At 40.7% G+C, this 18,252-nt stretch overlaps 1 protein-coding gene across 1 annotated transcript in view; it reads right to left on the reverse strand.

Moving 5' to 3' along the window:
• MAP1S (microtubule associated protein 1S) overlaps nt 1-7,867 on the reverse strand; it is a 703,322-nt gene extending 695,455 nt beyond the window's left edge. Inside the window, exon 1 of the mRNA XM_044080661.1 lies at nt 7,681-7,867. Coding sequence (XP_043936596.1) covers nt 7,681-7,834 — 154 coding nt within the window. The 5' untranslated portion in view covers nt 7,835-7,867. The remainder of the gene's footprint in view (nt 1-7,680) is intronic.
• Between the last annotated feature and the right edge of the window lie 10,385 nt (nt 7,868-18,252).

Raw genomic sequence — 18,252 nt, forward strand, 5'->3', positions numbered from 1 at the left:
TTGGGTGTCGGGCTGACAACTTGGCACCGTAAAAAGCCACTGCCAATCATTAGCAGACCGGAGTTCCGCTGTGGCGACCCCTAACTGGAAAAGCAAGAGACTTATTGTTCACTGGTATCCTGCAGCTGTCTAGGGGTATTTGTGTTCTAGCCTGTAATATGCTTAGTTGACTACTGCATATCAGTGCATTGGTCTCTTCCAGTATCTTACACTGCATTATCCTTTTCTGTACCACCTGCTGTACTTTCCTTACTTTTAAAATAATCTTTAGTTAGTTGACTTGCCAGGTTCCCTCTTCTCCTTGCTTCACAATAGGATGTCTGCGCCCCTTTTTGGGAGTTTCACACATTCTGCAGGTGCAAGGATCTTACCTTCCAGGTAAAAATAGAAGTCTTAGCATCAGGACAAATATTAGTAGATAATCTACTATTCATGCTGATATTAAGACTGATCAGCAACTGTGAAAGGATACCCTTGCCTTAAGGTCTAATGTGACCCACCCAACCCATTCTCCCTTTTACATTACATTCATAATTTTAACCTCACTTGCACTATAATCACCCATCCCACCTATGGCACTCGCACATCCTTCCCAAATCATAACAAGGAAAATGGCACAATAACTGGCAGACTTCAGCTGGTTCCACCATAAGATATATTAGAACTTCAACCACTTCAAATTAAAAAAAAAAAATGAAATGGTTTTGGATAAGTGACACTTATGACAAATTTAAAGTAACTCTTTTTTTTTTTTGGGGGGGGGGGGGTGAACAAACCTGAATATCTAAAATAAAGTCCCCAATGCCACTGGGAGAATAATCAAGCAGTGATGAAACATCAGGCATAAACACAGAACAGGAAAGATGCCACTTAATCTGAAACCTAGCAAATCTCCTGGAGCTTTTTAATACAATGCGTTTTAATTACTTTTCAGAAAGTAAATATTTGATCTTGATTATTCAGTTTCTTAAAGGTTAACATACTCATGACCAATCCAAACTCTACATTCCTCAAACATTTACTTTAAACAGGAAGCTCAAAGTTCAGTAATCAAACTCTGCATCTGAAGTAGTTAACTTCATTTGATCAGCAGCCTGTGGGTATCGGATCCGAGCCGGCAGCTTTCCAAGCTAGAGACCCGAGATCCAAGCTCCTCCCCATTACCCATAATACCCTACCTCCCTCCAGTCCTCAGATCTCGTTTGCTGCGGCTTCTTGAAGCACGAGTAATGAGCTCCTGGCGGTTTTGTGAGGGATTTAATAGGGTTTTTTGCTCAGTTTTTTCTCAAAAAACGGTGCGTGTGTATTAATTGACCCTTAGTTTATTTAGCTTAAACTGTTTTAGTAGTCAGTCTTAACCTTTCCCTTCCCCTTATCTGTGTGTGTGTGTGGTCATGGCCGAAGGCCCCAAGGCCATATTTTCTAAATGCTCCGAGTGTGGCCATAAGCTGTCCCCAGCCGATGGCCACACCGAGTGCGTTATTTGCCTGGGGGTGGCCCATTTATCATCAGGCTGCCAGATCTGTGCTGCCTTCAACCTCCGGGCTTTGAGGGACAGGAGGACCACGTTAATCCTTGCGAGACTTTTGCCCATGGATTCTGCTTCTTCCTCCTCTCCCTCAGTGGCACCAGCCGCGGCTGTTCAGCCAACTGTTCCTGCTCCCCTGGCCAGGACTCAAAACTCCCACTGTGTCCCAGGGAATGAGGGACTCCAAAAAGAAGGATAGGAAAGAGACAGGGAGTGGCATAGCAGCCACAAGCAGCGGGCCGATTCTGCCCCCTTGGCCCTGCCGGCTAAGCAGCTCCTTTCTCCCTTGAAGGTCTCCGGATCATCCCCCTCTCGGCTCCGTTCCCCACGTTTCTCTCTGGAGCTGGAGGAGGAGACCCGGTCACCTTCGAGGTTACCGAGGCGGCCTTCCCGGCCAGCCTTGGCAGCTTCTTCTAGATCAACGAGGAGCCTATTGGACGCAGACATGGACCGGATGATGCGTCGCTTCCTCCAGGCCCAGATGCAGATGGGAGTGCTCTTGCCTCCCCCCCTCTGGGGGGGGGGGAAGCTTGGCCCCTTTCTTTGCCCCCATTGCTCCTTCTCCAATCCATTATCGGGTTTCGGAGCAGTCGGATCCAGGTAGCATCAGAACAAATCGCTACTTCGACGCCGGCTGTACCCTCGAGTTTGTCGGGTCCTTTTTCGGATCCAAGCTCTCGAGGCCGTGAGTCGAGCCTCTGATCCGGAGAGGTTAGTGTATCTTTGGCTCCGATGCGGTCGTAGCACACTTCTCTTTTGGGTCCAATCGCTTCGGCGCCAATCCACACGTTGGATCAGAGGGGCTGCTCTCTAATCCTAGGGAGAGCTGTTCACCTTAAGACGTCGTGGAGAGGGTCCTCGAGTGATTCGAGGCCCCAGGCTCGTGCTATGGATCCACCCGCCAGTCCCTCGCAGACGGGCCTGTCTTCCATCATCCAGCCCCAGGGACAGCCTGAGTCTACGACCCAGATGGTTCCCCTAGAGGAACAGGACCTGGATGGTGAGCCCTCCTCAGACAGCCCCCCCGAAGAGGCTCCTCACAAACGAAAGTGTAAAAGGAGGCACTTGGACTCACACCCCCACCCAGAGGACTCACACCCCCACCCAGAGTCCCTCACAGAAGACACCGACTTGGAGGAAGGGGAAGGTTCCCCCCAGGTCACCCCCCCCCTGAAGAAGTCTCCTTTGGAGAGATCATGGAGATGCTGCGCATTAGAGGGGGGTGGTCAGCCCAAAAAACCTTCCTCGGATGAGTCTGCGTTTTGGGAGGCATTTGACGCAGGCCCATCTACCTCTTGGGTGTCCCCTCCGGCCAACCCCCTGGTAGATCTTATAACTACCCGGGCGTGGAAGGAGCCGGACACTGTAGAGCCAATCCCCAGACCACCAGATAAAGTCTTAGTCCCCCGACAGACAGGATGGCATGCAGCAAAGGTTCCTCAGTAGATGCCATGGTGGTGGCGGCTGCCACCAAGAAGGAACTAGCTCAGGATAGTTCCTCGGTACATCCTCCCGACAAGGAGTCTGGGACGATGGACCGCATTGGAAAGTGGATGTTCATTTCAGCCACCTTCTCCGTAAGGGCGCTGAATTACTTGGCACACATGATTCACCTTCAGCGGGATCTTAAAAAAAAAATTACGCTGGGTCACCCCCGGAGTCCATGTTGGCAGAGGACAAAAGAACCTTCTCGGCATGAATGGCCTCTCTAAAGTTGGTATCCAACACTTCTATGCAGCTTCTCTCCCATGCCACGGAGGGGGCGGCTAGAGCCAGTGGAGCAGGCATCACCTTGTGGCGTCATGCCTGGCTCCATCTTCGCAATTTTGCGGAACCCTTCAAGGCGTCCTTCATAAACGCTCCCTCTGATGGTTCTACCTTGTTTGGCAAGACTGTTCGCGATACACTACTCCAGAGATACACTACTCCAGAGAGAGAAAGACAGGAAGATGATGTCTGCCATCGGAATCTACTTCACGGCTCCTCAAAGGTCCTTTTCCAGGAACCAGAGAGGACAAAAGATGATGTGGTTCCAGAAATCTCAACAATCCCATTTCGCTCCGGACCCTTCATCCTTCAGAGGCAGGGGAGGACAAGGCGGACGCCGGCCCAGAAGCAGAAGGGGGCCAAAGAATTTCAGATAGAGGGAACCCTTTTTCCAATCGACCTGCGCAGCAAACCGGAGGGGTTGCCCGACTTCTCCTGTCTGGAGGCAGTCGGAGGGCGTTTCTCGGAACACCTAGCACATTGGGAGTCCATCACGACAGATTGCTGGGTGCTCCGAATAATATCCAGAGGTTAATCTATCGCTTTGTGAACCCTCCCTCTCAGTTGGGGCGCTTCTCCAATGTCCCACCCAATCAAAGGGACGCGGCAGATTTAGAGATAAAAAAGCTGCTAAGAAAGAGAGCTATCCCAACGCGTCTCCCCAGGCCAGTCCGGATCAGACAATTACTCCAGGGTCTTTTTGGTGCCAAAAAAGATGGGGGACTTAAGACCAATTCTCGACCTGTCTACATTGAACCTGTCCGTTGCCAAGGAGAAATTCCAGATGGTCACCATTCAATCTATTCTCCCCTTTCTGCAGGAGAACGACTGGATGTGCTCCATAGACCTCAAGGATGCGTACCATCACATTCTGATGAACAGGCGATCCAGGAGGTTTCTCCGCTTTTGGTTGGGGGCCAGTCATTATCAGTTCAGGGTCCTCCCTTTCGGCCTCACCACAGCCCCCAGGGTGTTCACAAAGTTCATGGCAGTTGTATCGGCCCACCTGAGGCTTCAGGAATACAGGTCTTTCCTTACCTGGACGACTGGCTCCTCGCCACTCCCACCAGGCATCTACTATGCTCGGCCAGGGATTATTTCATGAGTTTGGCCCACCAGTTGGGGATCACTACAAAATTACACAACATCGTCCCTTCAGCCTGCTCAAGTCCTAGACTTCATAGGGACCAGAATAGACACGCTTCAGTCCAAGAGTCCAAAGCCTTCTTGATGTCGGACTCCGCAACCTACCTCTCCAGGTCTTAGCCCTTCTACAGTCTCCGGCCCCACCAGTGGAATTAGACTTGAGGGCTCTAGGGTCTATGGTGGCGGCTATCAACCTTTCAACCCTAGCCCGCTTGAATAGGAGGGTTCTTCAATGGACCTTGCAGGTCCAGTGGTCCATCCTCAAATGTGTTTTACTTCCAGATTCCCCTCAGCAGGGTATCTCTGCTTTGCTGGCTCCATTCCCCAAGAGCTGCGGGAAGGGTGGCCATTTTTGATGCCTCTACCTCAAGCCACGGTGACCACGGACGCTTCTCGCCTAGGGTGGGGGGGGGCGTTGCATGGGCAGAACCGTCCAAGGCACGTGGACTCCAATGGAGACCATTCTGCATATCAGTGTTCTGGAGATGAGGGCAGTGCTTCTAGCGTTGCAAGCTCTCCATGCCCTTCTTCCTCTAGGGACTATTGCAATTCAGACAGACATGTCAGTGGTCTGGTACATCAACAAATAGGGGGAACCAGGTCTTACCCCCTTGCCGAGAGGCCATGAGAGTTTGGGAGGGGGCGATATCCACCAACCGTTTTCTGCTAGCAACGCATATTCCGGGTTGGTCCAACATTTTAGCGGACAAGCTGAGTCGAACTATCCTCTCACCTTACGAGTGTGGTCTTGAACCCCTTGGTAGTGAAACTGATCTTCCTCAAATGGGGTCAATCTTGCTGCAATCTGTTCGCATCGCCTTCGAACGCAAAGTGCAGTGGGTTTTTCGCTCTAATCCCTCCACCGGGGGGAGACCCCCCAGAGACGCTCTAGTTCATGCTTGGCCATCCGGTCTTCTTTATGCTTATCCTCCTCTCCCGCCAATGCCAAAATTCTTGCAGAAAGCTCGTCGGTTGGGGAGAAAGGTTATCCTCATAGCCCCATTCCAAGCATTAGAGGAGCATTTAGAATCTAGTGAGCTAAAATGGCAGCTCAAATTAAATACAACTCAATTTCCTGGCCTCAATGAGGCAACTTCTATTAGCTCAATTTTAAAATTGAAGTACTTTATTTCCCAAGGGAACATCATTGGTTAATTGTTATGGGTGTAGTTGTATATAGTGTGTGTGTTTTATGCATTAATGAGTTCTGAAGAAGTTCCTTCTGGAATGAAAGCACTTGACTCCAGCGTTTTATTTTGTGGATGGTTTTATTAAATGAAAATGTATTGTTCACTGGTACAGGGCCGCAGTGCAGGTAGGTGCGTGAATGGGTGTGCCTTTGTTGAAGGCTGGGTGTCAGGCTGGCAACTCTGCACTGTAAAAAGCCACTGCCAATCATTAGCATTCTGGAATTTCGCTGTGGCAACCCCTAACTGGAAAAGCCAAAAGATTTATTGTTCACTGGTATCCTGCAGCCGTCTAGGGGTTGTGTGTGTTCTAGCCTGTAATATGCTTAGTTGACTACTACATATCAGTGCACTGGTCTCTTCCAGTATCTTACACTGCATTATCTTTTTCTGTACCACCTGCTGTACTTTCCTTACTTTTAAAAAAATCTTTAGTTAAGGGACTTGCCAGATTCCCCTCTTCTCCTTGCTTCACAATAGGATGTCTGCGCCCCTTTTTGAGAGTTTCACACATTCTGCAGGCATAAAGATCTTACCTTCCAGGTAAAAATAGAAGTCTTGGCGTCAGGATGACTACTAGTAGATCAGTCTTAATGTCAGCATGAATAGTAGATTATCAGCAACTGTGAAAGGATACCCTTGCCTTAAGGTCTAACGTGACCCACCCAACCCATTCTCCCTTTTACATTACATTCATAATTGTAACTGACAGACTTCAGCTGGTTCCACCATAAGATACATTAAAACTTCAACCACTTAAAATTAAAAAAAAAAAAAGTTAAATGGTCTTGGATAAATGACACTTATGATAAATTTAAGGTAACTTTTTTTTTTGGAGGGGGGGGGGTGAGAACTAACCTGAATATCTATAATAAAAGTCCCCCAATGCCACTAGAAGAATAAACAAACAGTGACCAAACATCAGGTATAAACACAGAACAGGAAAGATGCCACCTAAATCTGACAAACCTAGCAAATCTCCTGGAGCTTTTTAATACAATGTGTATTAATTACTTTTCAGAAAGTATATATTTGATCTTGATTATTCAGTTGCTTAAAGGTTAACATACTCATGACCAATCCAAACTCCGCATTCCACAAACATTTACTTTAAACAGGAAGCTCAAAAGTTCAGTAATCAAACTCTGCTTTGATCACTACCAGATCCGCTCCGAGGTGTGTGTGTGTGTGTGTGTGTGTGTGTGTGTGTGTGTGTGTGTGTGTGTGGGGGGAATACACATTCAAACGTACATTGTATATGTACAAAAAAAAAAAACTCCATCAGATCTCTCAAATGACGTGCCAATGAATATTTCTGTGTGTTTTACTACTGCAAAAAAGCCACTCTTATTAGTATGTATAACTAATATGCAACACCTAAAAGAAAAATCTTTGTTCTTAATATCACGCAAACTGGTTGTCCTTTTTAATGGGTAGTTTGGGTACAGTTGTATTATTTGCTCCTTTACTCGAGATTCCACCAAAAATGTGACCTTGCAGTGGGACCTCCCGATTAAGAAGTGTAAAAATCAAGCACTACTAAAGTCTCTTACCTGTACCCTCCACCCCCATTAATCACCTTGGCAACCAAATGTCTTTCCACTCTATCGTTACTTCTTTCAGTTATCTACTTACTTCATGTCTCAAATATGGAAGTGAGAGCCAATCCGACACCCCCAAAAAGAAAACGAATGAGAACCAAGCAACTCCGTACCCTACCACGACTGACTGTTTATCTTCAAATAGCTGTGAAAACTGGGGTCACTTCTGCTCAAAGTGCTATGCAATCAGAGAAAAATCAACACACCGAATGACAACACACCTCAATCCCGGATACTGAAACAGCCGCAGATAAAATAGAGGTAGCATCACTGTATCCAAAAGATGCATTATTAAACAAACTGCAAATCTGAAGAGCTATTCTCCGTTTGCGCACCAGGGAGCCTTGCAACACTAAAAGCAATGCAACTCATACAAGACGGTACCCATGAACAGCCAGCTCTCTGGATATCACCGACTTGCTATTACCCACAAACTTGTATAATGACTCACCAGTCACCACTGCCGAGATCACTGAGGGAATGAGTCCCGAGTAACAGGCCTCTCCAACCACTACTACAGCGGAGAATGTATTATTACTAAAGCCAGGGTGAGGCTCTGATGGCTGAAAATCAGACACCTCCGTTACTCCCGCCTGTGCAGCCATCTTGGAAGAATAATCTCTAAATCCAAAAAATTCCCTCCCCTGTGCTTCTCATACTGCGAGTTGGGGGCGCGCGCGCGCAGTGATGTAATTAGAAACCAATCAGATCAGATAGTAAAAGAAAGTACAGAGTCAGCCTTCGAGCGCTTACGGCACGACCGGGGCGGTAGGCGTGCTTAACTCACAAGACGGTATTGAACAACTTAAGGGGGGAGCGTGAATGCAAATAAATGCTTCAGATCAGATGAAAGTATGCAGACTTTGGAAGCTGATATAGCCCATTACCCATCATTACTTGAATAACTTTAGGGAATTTTGCAAAAGTGAAATTGGTGTTTTAAATGGGAGCTATCTCCTTTCCTTGCGAATTTCCGGCACACAGCTAGCTAACCCACGCCTACTTCATGATGTCAACGTTTCTCCCAACCCCTAATATCAACAACTACTTTGTCCTAACCTGTTTTATTCCTATCGGAAACTCAGCTGTATTATATTTGTTCCATGCAGTTTTCGCTGTAGCGGTTGAATTCCAGCGTTACTTTTTTGTATTAGCGTACCAGAAAAGCATATTACAGTGACTAAAATGTGTGCATGCACATAACACGTGTCAGACTCTCCTGTGTGCCTAACAATTCTTCGCTCAAGATTTCTACACAAAACAAAAGAGAGTGAAATGACTATTTACATTTAATTCACTTTAAACGTTGATAAAACAAAACTGTTTATATCCGTGTGCATTTCACGGACTATAATCTTCATTATACGAGGAACAAAGTAAAAATAACGAAGCAAAATCAGGACAGCTCCGAGGTATGTGTGTGCCTGACACACCTCTCAAAGCGCAAAGTCTCGACAAAGCTACGATAATCGGAGGACAGAGGTCCAAAATTAGGGGAAAAGTTGAAACAGTGTTCTTATGAACTTAGAAATTTGCTAGGTTTGCTTTAGCATGCATTTTCCGAAGAATATGAAGTCTGAAAACAAATGCATGCCGCTATGTAATGGTATTAATCTGATGAGTCGGAAACCACAGGTTTTACAAAGATTAGATTAAAAATACAAGGCACAAATCTGGACACTTGAGAGGTGTCGGTGTGCCCAAGTGAATCGATTGCAATTTCAAGCTACAGGAGACCCGGGCATTTAAAAAAAGTGCTGGTAAATGCGGCATACCTGAAACAAAAGTAGCTCATTCCATTCTACTATGTTGTTTCCAAATAATGAATCACTTACGTAAAAAAAGCAGGTCTGTTTGAATGCAGAATGAAAGAATAAATAACCTTTATTTCCGGCATTCGGCATTTTTTTAGAACATCTCGGTCTTTAGTAGGTGAATGCAATCCCACTACTGTAAGCCGATTTAACAGGCAAGGAAAGAAACACTGTATATTGACAGTGTAAGATGCTGCAAAAACTATACTTTGCTATTCCGTTTAGTCAACTACGCTATATGTATACTTAAAACCTCTTGGCACAATATATGGACAAAGCCAAAAGTAAGGGCACAAAAATAGTGGACGGTTTCAAATATTGCTCTTATAGAATTAGAAAGTTGCTGGAATAAAATGTTTTGTGTTAGTATCCATGTTAAAGGATATAAAGTCTGAAACTCAAATGACTGTCATTAGTGACTTCGGTCCTCAGTGTGATTTGCCAAGAAAGCCACAGATTTTATGAGGAACACACCAAAAACATGAGGTATAAATCTGGACATTCTACTAAAATTTGCACAGTTGAGATGTATGGATAACAGTTTTGTACTATATATGATTTTTTAATGCTATAGCTCTCAATGTTCCTTCCTTAATATGTTTAACATTGCCTCTCGTAATAGACAACAAATGGGCAAAAATGTGGAACACTTACTAACAACTTCAAATAAGAAGCTTACACAACATGATTAACAGCTGTTAGTTAATGCATGCAAAAGGCTCTTACACTGAATTATTATGACTTGCAATGAATATTTGTTAAAATGTAGCAATAAATGTGGGATAAAACTTTTCAATGTGGAAAAATGAGGAACAGGATTTTTAAAACTCAAGATGAATTTTTCACATAATGACAGGTCTGATTAGGCTGCTGAAAGAAAAGAGGTGTAACAATTAAATATTATTTGTGGTGGGAAATGCTCCTTGGAAGAGTAAAAAATTCATGTCATATTCCATTCAGAGGGCAAACTTGATGACCATTTGCATAGCTCTCAATGAATCGTGGACAAATAGAGAAATAATCATGGACACTTTCAAAATATTAGTACTATTAACCTGAGGCATTGGCAGAATAGTATAATGCAATTTTGTATTCATTTTCTGAAGAAAATGAAGACCATGACCTTAATGATTATCATAATTTATTAATGTAGTGTACCACCTTTTTGCCAAAAGTCACCAGCTGTCATAGGGATTAAGAGGGACAGAGAAACAATTTGATTCAATATTGGGGACAGTTGAGAGTTATAAGTCTGTCTCCCCTAACTATATTTCTCAAGTGTACCTCAGTAAGAGGAATGTTCCTCATTTTGAGTCGTAAAAGGTCCATGGTTCTCTTAGTTCTGCATTGAAAGGGTCTGTCACACATTCCGTACTAGATTTTTTAAAACTAATATCCATAAGTAATACTGAATCATATTAATGCATGAAAATAACTTTTAGTATAAGGTAACACATTTTAACAGCTTCCTTTGTTAATAAGCTATTAGTATGTTTTCCATATTTTGCCAGTTTGTTCTACAAATGAGAGGTAGTGCTCTTCATTTTACAGATGGATATTTTACTCCCAAAGTTAGAGACAACGTAAAGAGGGAATAGACCCCTAATTAGGAATGATTTCTCAACTGCCAGTATTACTAGCTTAGGACTTCCCAAAATAATTTCCAAATTTAGGAGGGAAGAAGCAAAAGTTTGAGGAAAAAATGAGGGGTAGCCTTCCAAAATCTGGACCGTAGACTGTGTTCTTATAAATAAAACAACTGACTCCTAATTGATTCAAGCAAGCCTTTCTTTATCTGCATATATCCTTATTCCCAGGGCAATCTGCATTGTAAAACCACCAGTAACATTCTATTTTTCAGCTCAGTAAGTTACAACTTTTCTCTAACACATTCAAAGATCATCCTTTCTACAGTTAATGGGCTGTCCAAACTATTTGTCATTGTTTACTGTTAGTTAGGATTGTTAGAATTCAGTCAATATTGATAGATTCCAAAGTAGTTACTGATATATAAGCAATATTTCCAAACTCCTCATTAGAATACAATATATTTTGTTTCTGCAAGGAGAATTATTAATTTTTGACACAACTGTGAGATCTTCTTGAATTATACCAGACTCCCCCTTCCTAGTGCTTAACCATCCAGAGGCCTTTGGCATTTCCAGAGGTGCAGCTGACTTCCTTCAGTATTAGTGTCTAGATGTCTGAGGGTTATCCCCCTCAGTAAGTGGTTTTAAGTGCCATTTAAAGACATACATAAAATAATATAATTGTTTTGAAAAGGACTGCTGACCTTGCCATAGTTTTTCCATGCATTTTTATTGCTCTATAATGTATTTTATTATTTTATATATAGTCTATACTTGTTTCTTTTTCTTGTTGCTTTAGTCTCGATTGTATTTGCATCTGTCATTATTTATATAGTTGATATTCTTTTCCCCCAGATCATTTTTTTCTGATAAACATGAACCTGACAAAGTTCCCATTAAGGTGAATAAAGGGCAACAGCAAAATATTCCAGATCATCAACCTAGAATTTAAAGACTTTGTTGTCATAAAGCAGATGACTTGAGCTACTAGAAATCTCATTGCACTCTTTAAGGAAAAGCTCATCTATTGATCCAGATAGCCCTTGTAAACAAAATGTAACACACTTTTAGAAATTATTGGATAAATTATTCAAACGGTGCTACTGGCAATTCAAGACTTTTCACAGCAAATTATGATCTTCAAAGACACTAGCACCATACAGAATAAGGAGGTATAATCCCTGTTATCAGACATAGAACTTTAAATGTGTGACTTGAGTGCTAGAACTCAGGAGTAAGAAGCATATTTTTGATTGATTTCATTAAATTAAACAAAATCAGTATTTATCTGACAAAACTGATTATCTGGAAACACAGATCAAGAATTAACAACTTAACATACATGGATTTCCTGAAAGGAAAAAGGAACAGAATAAGGTTAACTTTTCCTCCACATGGATTTCTGCAGTTTTACTTCTGCCATATGCAGTGGACACTGACATTGAATAATCACAGAGATCTTTTGGCTCTATCTCAGTTACATCTTAGAAATCAAGATCGATAACTGATAAGTTAACATCCTAGTGAGGATACTTTCTAATTGATATGCATATCTTATACATCTGAAGATGGAGTACATTACAAATATTGAATCTGACTGTGGTGTAGATCTACAAATTTAAATACCGACTCATTCATAAGTTGTTAGGCAAGCATATTGGAATTCTTATTATCCCGTGCCTGTATGAAGAATAACAAATGCTGTAGAACTATATTCACTTTGCAGATGAAGTCAAATATATCAATATTTAAATGAAAGCTATAAGGTTAGTTTATTTGCACTGACTTGTTACATATACAGAGACCATAGAGTATTGTCACTGTTCTGGCTTACCCTCAAAATGGATAAAAACGTTATACTGTTGTTATTACATGGCATTAATTAAATGCATGCTCATGGTTAGTCTGTGAATAGCTGTCTTGAACTTGGTTCTGTCTTTAGTCAGATGACTAATCACTGAGAAAAGGGCACATTCATCACTGTTATTTATTTTCTCACTCCAATGCACAGTGAATCTTATTTTACAATGACATTCAGCTTTGCCAAGCATGATGTCATTCTCTAATGATCTTTTCTTTGCATGTCTGAAATACAAAATGTAGTCTTGTGATCTGAACTTCCAGGGGATACTTAGGTTTTAACTCCTTTAATATCAATATATTTTTTTGCAGGAGGGCATGTTATGTGCAGTATTGTTCACCAAGACCGTAATGCAAAGGTACCAATTGTCATCCTTTTTTGTAAACATTGTTCAGTAGCCTAATAAAAATTATGCCTATTCCAAATAGATACCCTTGATTATGGATAAACGTTATTCTGAAGCACAAAAGTGTTTCATCTCTATATTTATTTAGGGCAATCTGTATTAGCTTATATTGATCTCTGAGAAATTATGGATGCTAAAGAATGATACAGGGTACAATGCATTCAGCCAAATGCAAGAATCTAACCCAGTTATACTCTGAGTCAGTAATGGTCATGATGCCACTGATTAGGGGGAGGAGAAGAAAGATGTTAAAAGATTTGCAGGATGATGCTGTAGCTTCTCAAAGAAGACATCAAAATGATAGGTTTGGTGCTTACTAGCAGTAATCAACATTACACTTTTACTCATTAACATGTCTGTATAAATTAATGATTTTAATTGTGCATTTCAAGAGGCATCTTTGAACTGTTAGATGCACTGGAGACTTTTCACAGGTCATTACTTTATATTATTATCAAATTGTACTTTTACCACTCCAACTCATTTTAACAAATATGGTAAATTAAACAGTAAGGTATGAACTTCTTTTAAAAATGTAAATAACTATATGCAGTCTAACTGTGATTTAAAGTTTAATAGTATACTAGTTGTTCTCATACTTCTAGTTGAAAATACGAATTGTGGTCTTGATTCTTACATTTATTAAAACATTCTGTTTATGTTATTGTCTGTTGCTTCTTGTATATACTGCAAATATTTAACTGTTGGCTCCATTAGAGCCTGGATCATGGATAATAAGGGTCAAATGACCTGTTCAACAACCTAGTCATCAAACAGAAATACATAATAAAATAAGTTTAAGAAGAGTACTTATGATAACTGAGATCTAGAGCTGATAGATAACATTTGGTTAGGGGTTACATTTGTCTATATATATATATATATATATATATATATATATATATATATATATATATATATATGGGATCCGTACAGTTCCCTGAAGACAAAATCACCAAAACTAATTTCGGTTTGGCATACTTGCGTGAAAGTGCTTTTCACAGATAAAGCACTTTCGCGTAAGTATGCCTGTTTGTGAGACTGCACTATGATGTGGATAAGTCCTCACTGTAGTGAGGTCTCAGAGTGAGAATATTAAAGTAGGGGTTGTGGGGGGTGAAGCCCCCCAGCATAAATGTAGATTTCTTTCCTTTTTTTTTTTTAACATAGATTAACGAAAGCGCTTTTTCGGTGAAAGTGCTTTCGTTAATATATGTTCGGTGATTATGGATTCGGGACTTTGCACATTTGTGCATAAGTCCTACATCCATATATATATATATATATATATATATATATATATATATATACACACATATATATAAGTGGGTATATATGTGTGCGTTGGAGAAAGAGTGGGGCGGGGTGGCACAACAGGCATGCCTTTTTTTTCTTTTACCCTTTGTTGACCAGGTTAATTGCCTGTTTTCTGGAGAAACCCAAGGTGGTACTCATACTGACTAGGGAAAATTTTACCAGGATACCAGGGAACTTTCTGTACTCATTTTGATAAGTGCCATGGGATCTTTTATATCTCCACTTCCCTCAATTGTCCATTAGATAGATATTAGTACATTACTAGGTAAGTGTTTTAAGATACATCAGTTTGTTCTAGAATGAATTTCTGATTGAGACTGCATCTTTCATTGACTTCATAGTCCCTCCTTCACTTCTCCTCTCCCCCTACCTCTATAGGAATGCCTAACTGCACTGAATAAGACTGAACCGAGAATAAATTGTCAACAGGCTTTTTTCTTTCTTTGACCAATCCTAACCTGCTGGAAAATTCTCTAACAAGTAACTTTGCTCTCTAGTGGCTGGACAAGAAGAATATCTTTGCTTCACCATGGAAGCTAACGTGGCACCGGTAAATAAAATTGCACAAATGAAAAGGGTTCCACAGTAATGCTTCTAATCTGAGACGTGACTGGCTTCCACAGCCTTTACAGGTAGCTGTAGGATTTTTAGCTTTACTTTTTGATTGTTACCTCCTCTGCCCACAAGCAACGAGGTTGCCAGCATGTTAGTTATTAACATCCTTATGAGAGCATGGTACTTTTGGCTTATTTATACTTAAAACTAAGAAATAAATCACTAAAAATTCTGATTCATGTAGAATATTGACACTACAACAAACACGGGATGAATGAATCACAGCAGCTAAACAAAAACAACTCTGACTTAAAAAAATGCCAAATAATATTTATTAACGGAACAAAGCTTTCAGGTAACAACCCTTCCTCAGTGTTGTTACCTGAAAGCTTTGTTCTGTTAATAAATATTATTTGGCAGTTTTTAAGTCGGAGTTGTTTTTATTTAGCTGCTGTTGTTCTTTTCACTTATTCTCCATTGCATACCCCTCGTTTTCTATGAATGAATCACGCCCACTCAAATGACCATTATTAAGCACTTTCACCTTTAAAAGAAAAAAACATTCTCCAGTATTACAGCATTTAAATATTTGATTCAAACCATCACATACTTTGCATCCACCATTAAATACATAGAAACAATGATATCATAATTTTGAAGCTCTCAGTTTTAAAATATATTTTACGTTAATGGTATAAGTTAAAAAGAGAATAAAATTAACTTTTAATTTCAATTGCCATAACACTTCTGTCACTCCTAAAAGGTGTCATAGACCCTAATAGGTACAAAATCCAACACAAATAATATTTTTAAACGTTCACAATTAGTACAATGCCTGCATAGTGCATTTTTCCTTTTGTTGCTTTTAATGGCATGCTGGGTCTCATATTCACTTTACACTAGTTTATTTTCAGCTTTTCCTACATAAAATACAGGTTATGTATCGCACTGAGATAAATAAACTAGACAAGCTGAATTAATGGCAGACCAAAATGGTGAGCCACTGCATATGTGCTTATGGGCTTTTGGATATATAATAGCAGTTTCTACAGTGCCCATAGACAAAGTGCCTTTACGTTTGTTGGAAATGGGAACATTGCCAGTTGATCTAACTGTGTGTTCAAACAAAGCTTTCAAATTTGTATTCTTTTTGTTTATACATTTTGGCTTTTGATCCTATTTAACTCCTTTTGTTGTTCTTGTAAAACTTTGTTTGTTTCTGATAACTAGTTTAATAGTGCCTGATTCAAGAGAAAGAATCAAGAATGAATGGCACATTGGTTCAATAAAAAACATTTATTCGCCTTTCCATTAGCATATTATCTGATTTTATAATGGAGCAGACTAATTTTCTCTTTATTATTTGTATCAAATAACCTTGTGTTCTAGGTGTATCCCCTATCCATAAACATATTTTAAGGATTCCCAGTGCGTCATCAAAATCTTTGTCATCAGATACCTGTATTGTTTGTCCCTTGATCATATTGGTTTAATGAATTTTATGTGTCTACCACTCACATGAAGCCAGATATCACTGAAAACAGGTTTTCAGGAAACACCAGTCCTAAACTACTTTCTTCCACAAAAAAATGCAAATTAATATTTAAGAATTATGTGTTATTAGTAGACCAACTTGCTGTAAATTCTACAAATGTGATAGACTTGTTTAAAAGCGTAATAATCTCTTTTAAAATATCTTCACTTCTGTGCCATATAAATAAATTATGGGTACATTTATCATAAAAATGATGTATTGACAATACTTAGGTTTCTGAATGGCTTGTTTTCCCATTGAATCAATACTAAGGTGGCACAAGTGGGGGCAAGTGCTGCCCTCATAGCCAGTCCACTGACTTGTTGATAAAACTTGTTAAAGCAAAAGACATTATGAGTTAAAATCAGCTCAAGCAGTTCATAGCTGGTATCAATAGACAATATGTTTTCAAAGTGCATCTCATTCAACAAATGCCTAACCATGTCATGACCTTCATTTTGCTGTATTGCTGTGTACAGGTGGGACTGTTGGACATCTCCTTCCAACGTCACACACACACACACACACACACACACACACACACGCGCGCATTGGACCCACTATAATGATAGCAGTTATGCAACCAGTCATTGAATTCTATTTTTTGTTTGTGGTACCATTCATGGTGATGGCAGGATACTGACTAATTACTTACAGTCTCAGAAACATACACAGACAGCTCAGCCATGTCTCTCTTATATCATCCAAGCTGAAGCATTGAAGATCATTCAATCCCACATCAACAATGACCAGACTGGATGCAGATTTGGAGTTAAGAGATCTAACAGCTTTGGTGACATTACAAATTCATTACCTGAGAGACAACTGACAGTTGCTCTATCTTTGCTCAACACAGTGAGCAGTGTTTCTGTATGTTGAACTACTGAGTCACCTATGGAAGGGGTGTTTTATATGTGGCAGCATGCTCTGGCTGCTTTAGGGGACTTCTGCATTTTTCATACTACATTGGTGACTCTCACTTTTGGTGTAAACTGTAATATATTTAGTGGGTGAGGTGTGTTTGTGCTTTTGAGGTTTAAGCACACCACTAAGATGCCTAAGGGCAGGAAGCTTTTGAATTTTTTTAATACCTCAGCCTATGTAGGTATATTGTTAGGGTGTGATGTGATACATGAAGGGTGTGAGAGGTTTGCCTCAAGTTCATATATGTATCTATACCTTTCACGAGTATATTCTGTATCTGATAACAATACAAAGATATCTGTGAGCACGGGAGAGCTCCTACACTACCTCAAAGTGCGTAGTGCAAACTGTGGTCATATGGTATCTTTAATTATTGAAAGATGGCTGCCAACAGAAGGAAGACAGGTAGGCAGACTGTGATCACATGACATCTGGAATTCAGCTAAGGGTGATGGATTAGGACATGGCTTGCTTTCACCATTTTGAAGGACATGCTGTCCTCATCAGCCACTTTTATCCGCTACCCCTAAATGCAATAAATATAAATAAATAGCGCTGGTAGTTCTCCTAAAGGTTATAACTACAACAGTGAACCACGTAATGAACATGATAAAGTTGAGCGGTCAACTTTCTGTAATTGTAGATGCTCAAGTGCAGTCTTGGGTCATACATCCTCTCACCTAGTGGTGGGTTTAGAGCCATACAAACCACTCCATGATGGCTGTCAGTATGATGGCTGCTCTGGCTGACTCTCACCCATGAGGAACATAGACACCCAATGATGAAAAAAGTACATAAAATGCATATGCAATGTAATTTTGGGTACACATTTTCACAGATCATGTATATATATATATATATATATATATATATATATATATATATATATATATATATATATATAATTCTACCTCACATAAACGAAACACCAAAACACCGACAACGCAATCACCGAAACCACATAACTGACAGTACAAAAACACGAAATTCCACATGCCCGACAACGAAAAAAACGACGGTACA

Source organism: Protopterus annectens, chromosome 8.part0 (genome assembly GCF_019279795.1).
Source record: "Protopterus annectens isolate FY-2018-M chromosome 8.part0, PAN1.0, whole genome shotgun sequence".
Lineage (NCBI taxonomy): Eukaryota > Metazoa > Chordata > Ceratodontiformes > Protopteridae > Protopterus > Protopterus annectens.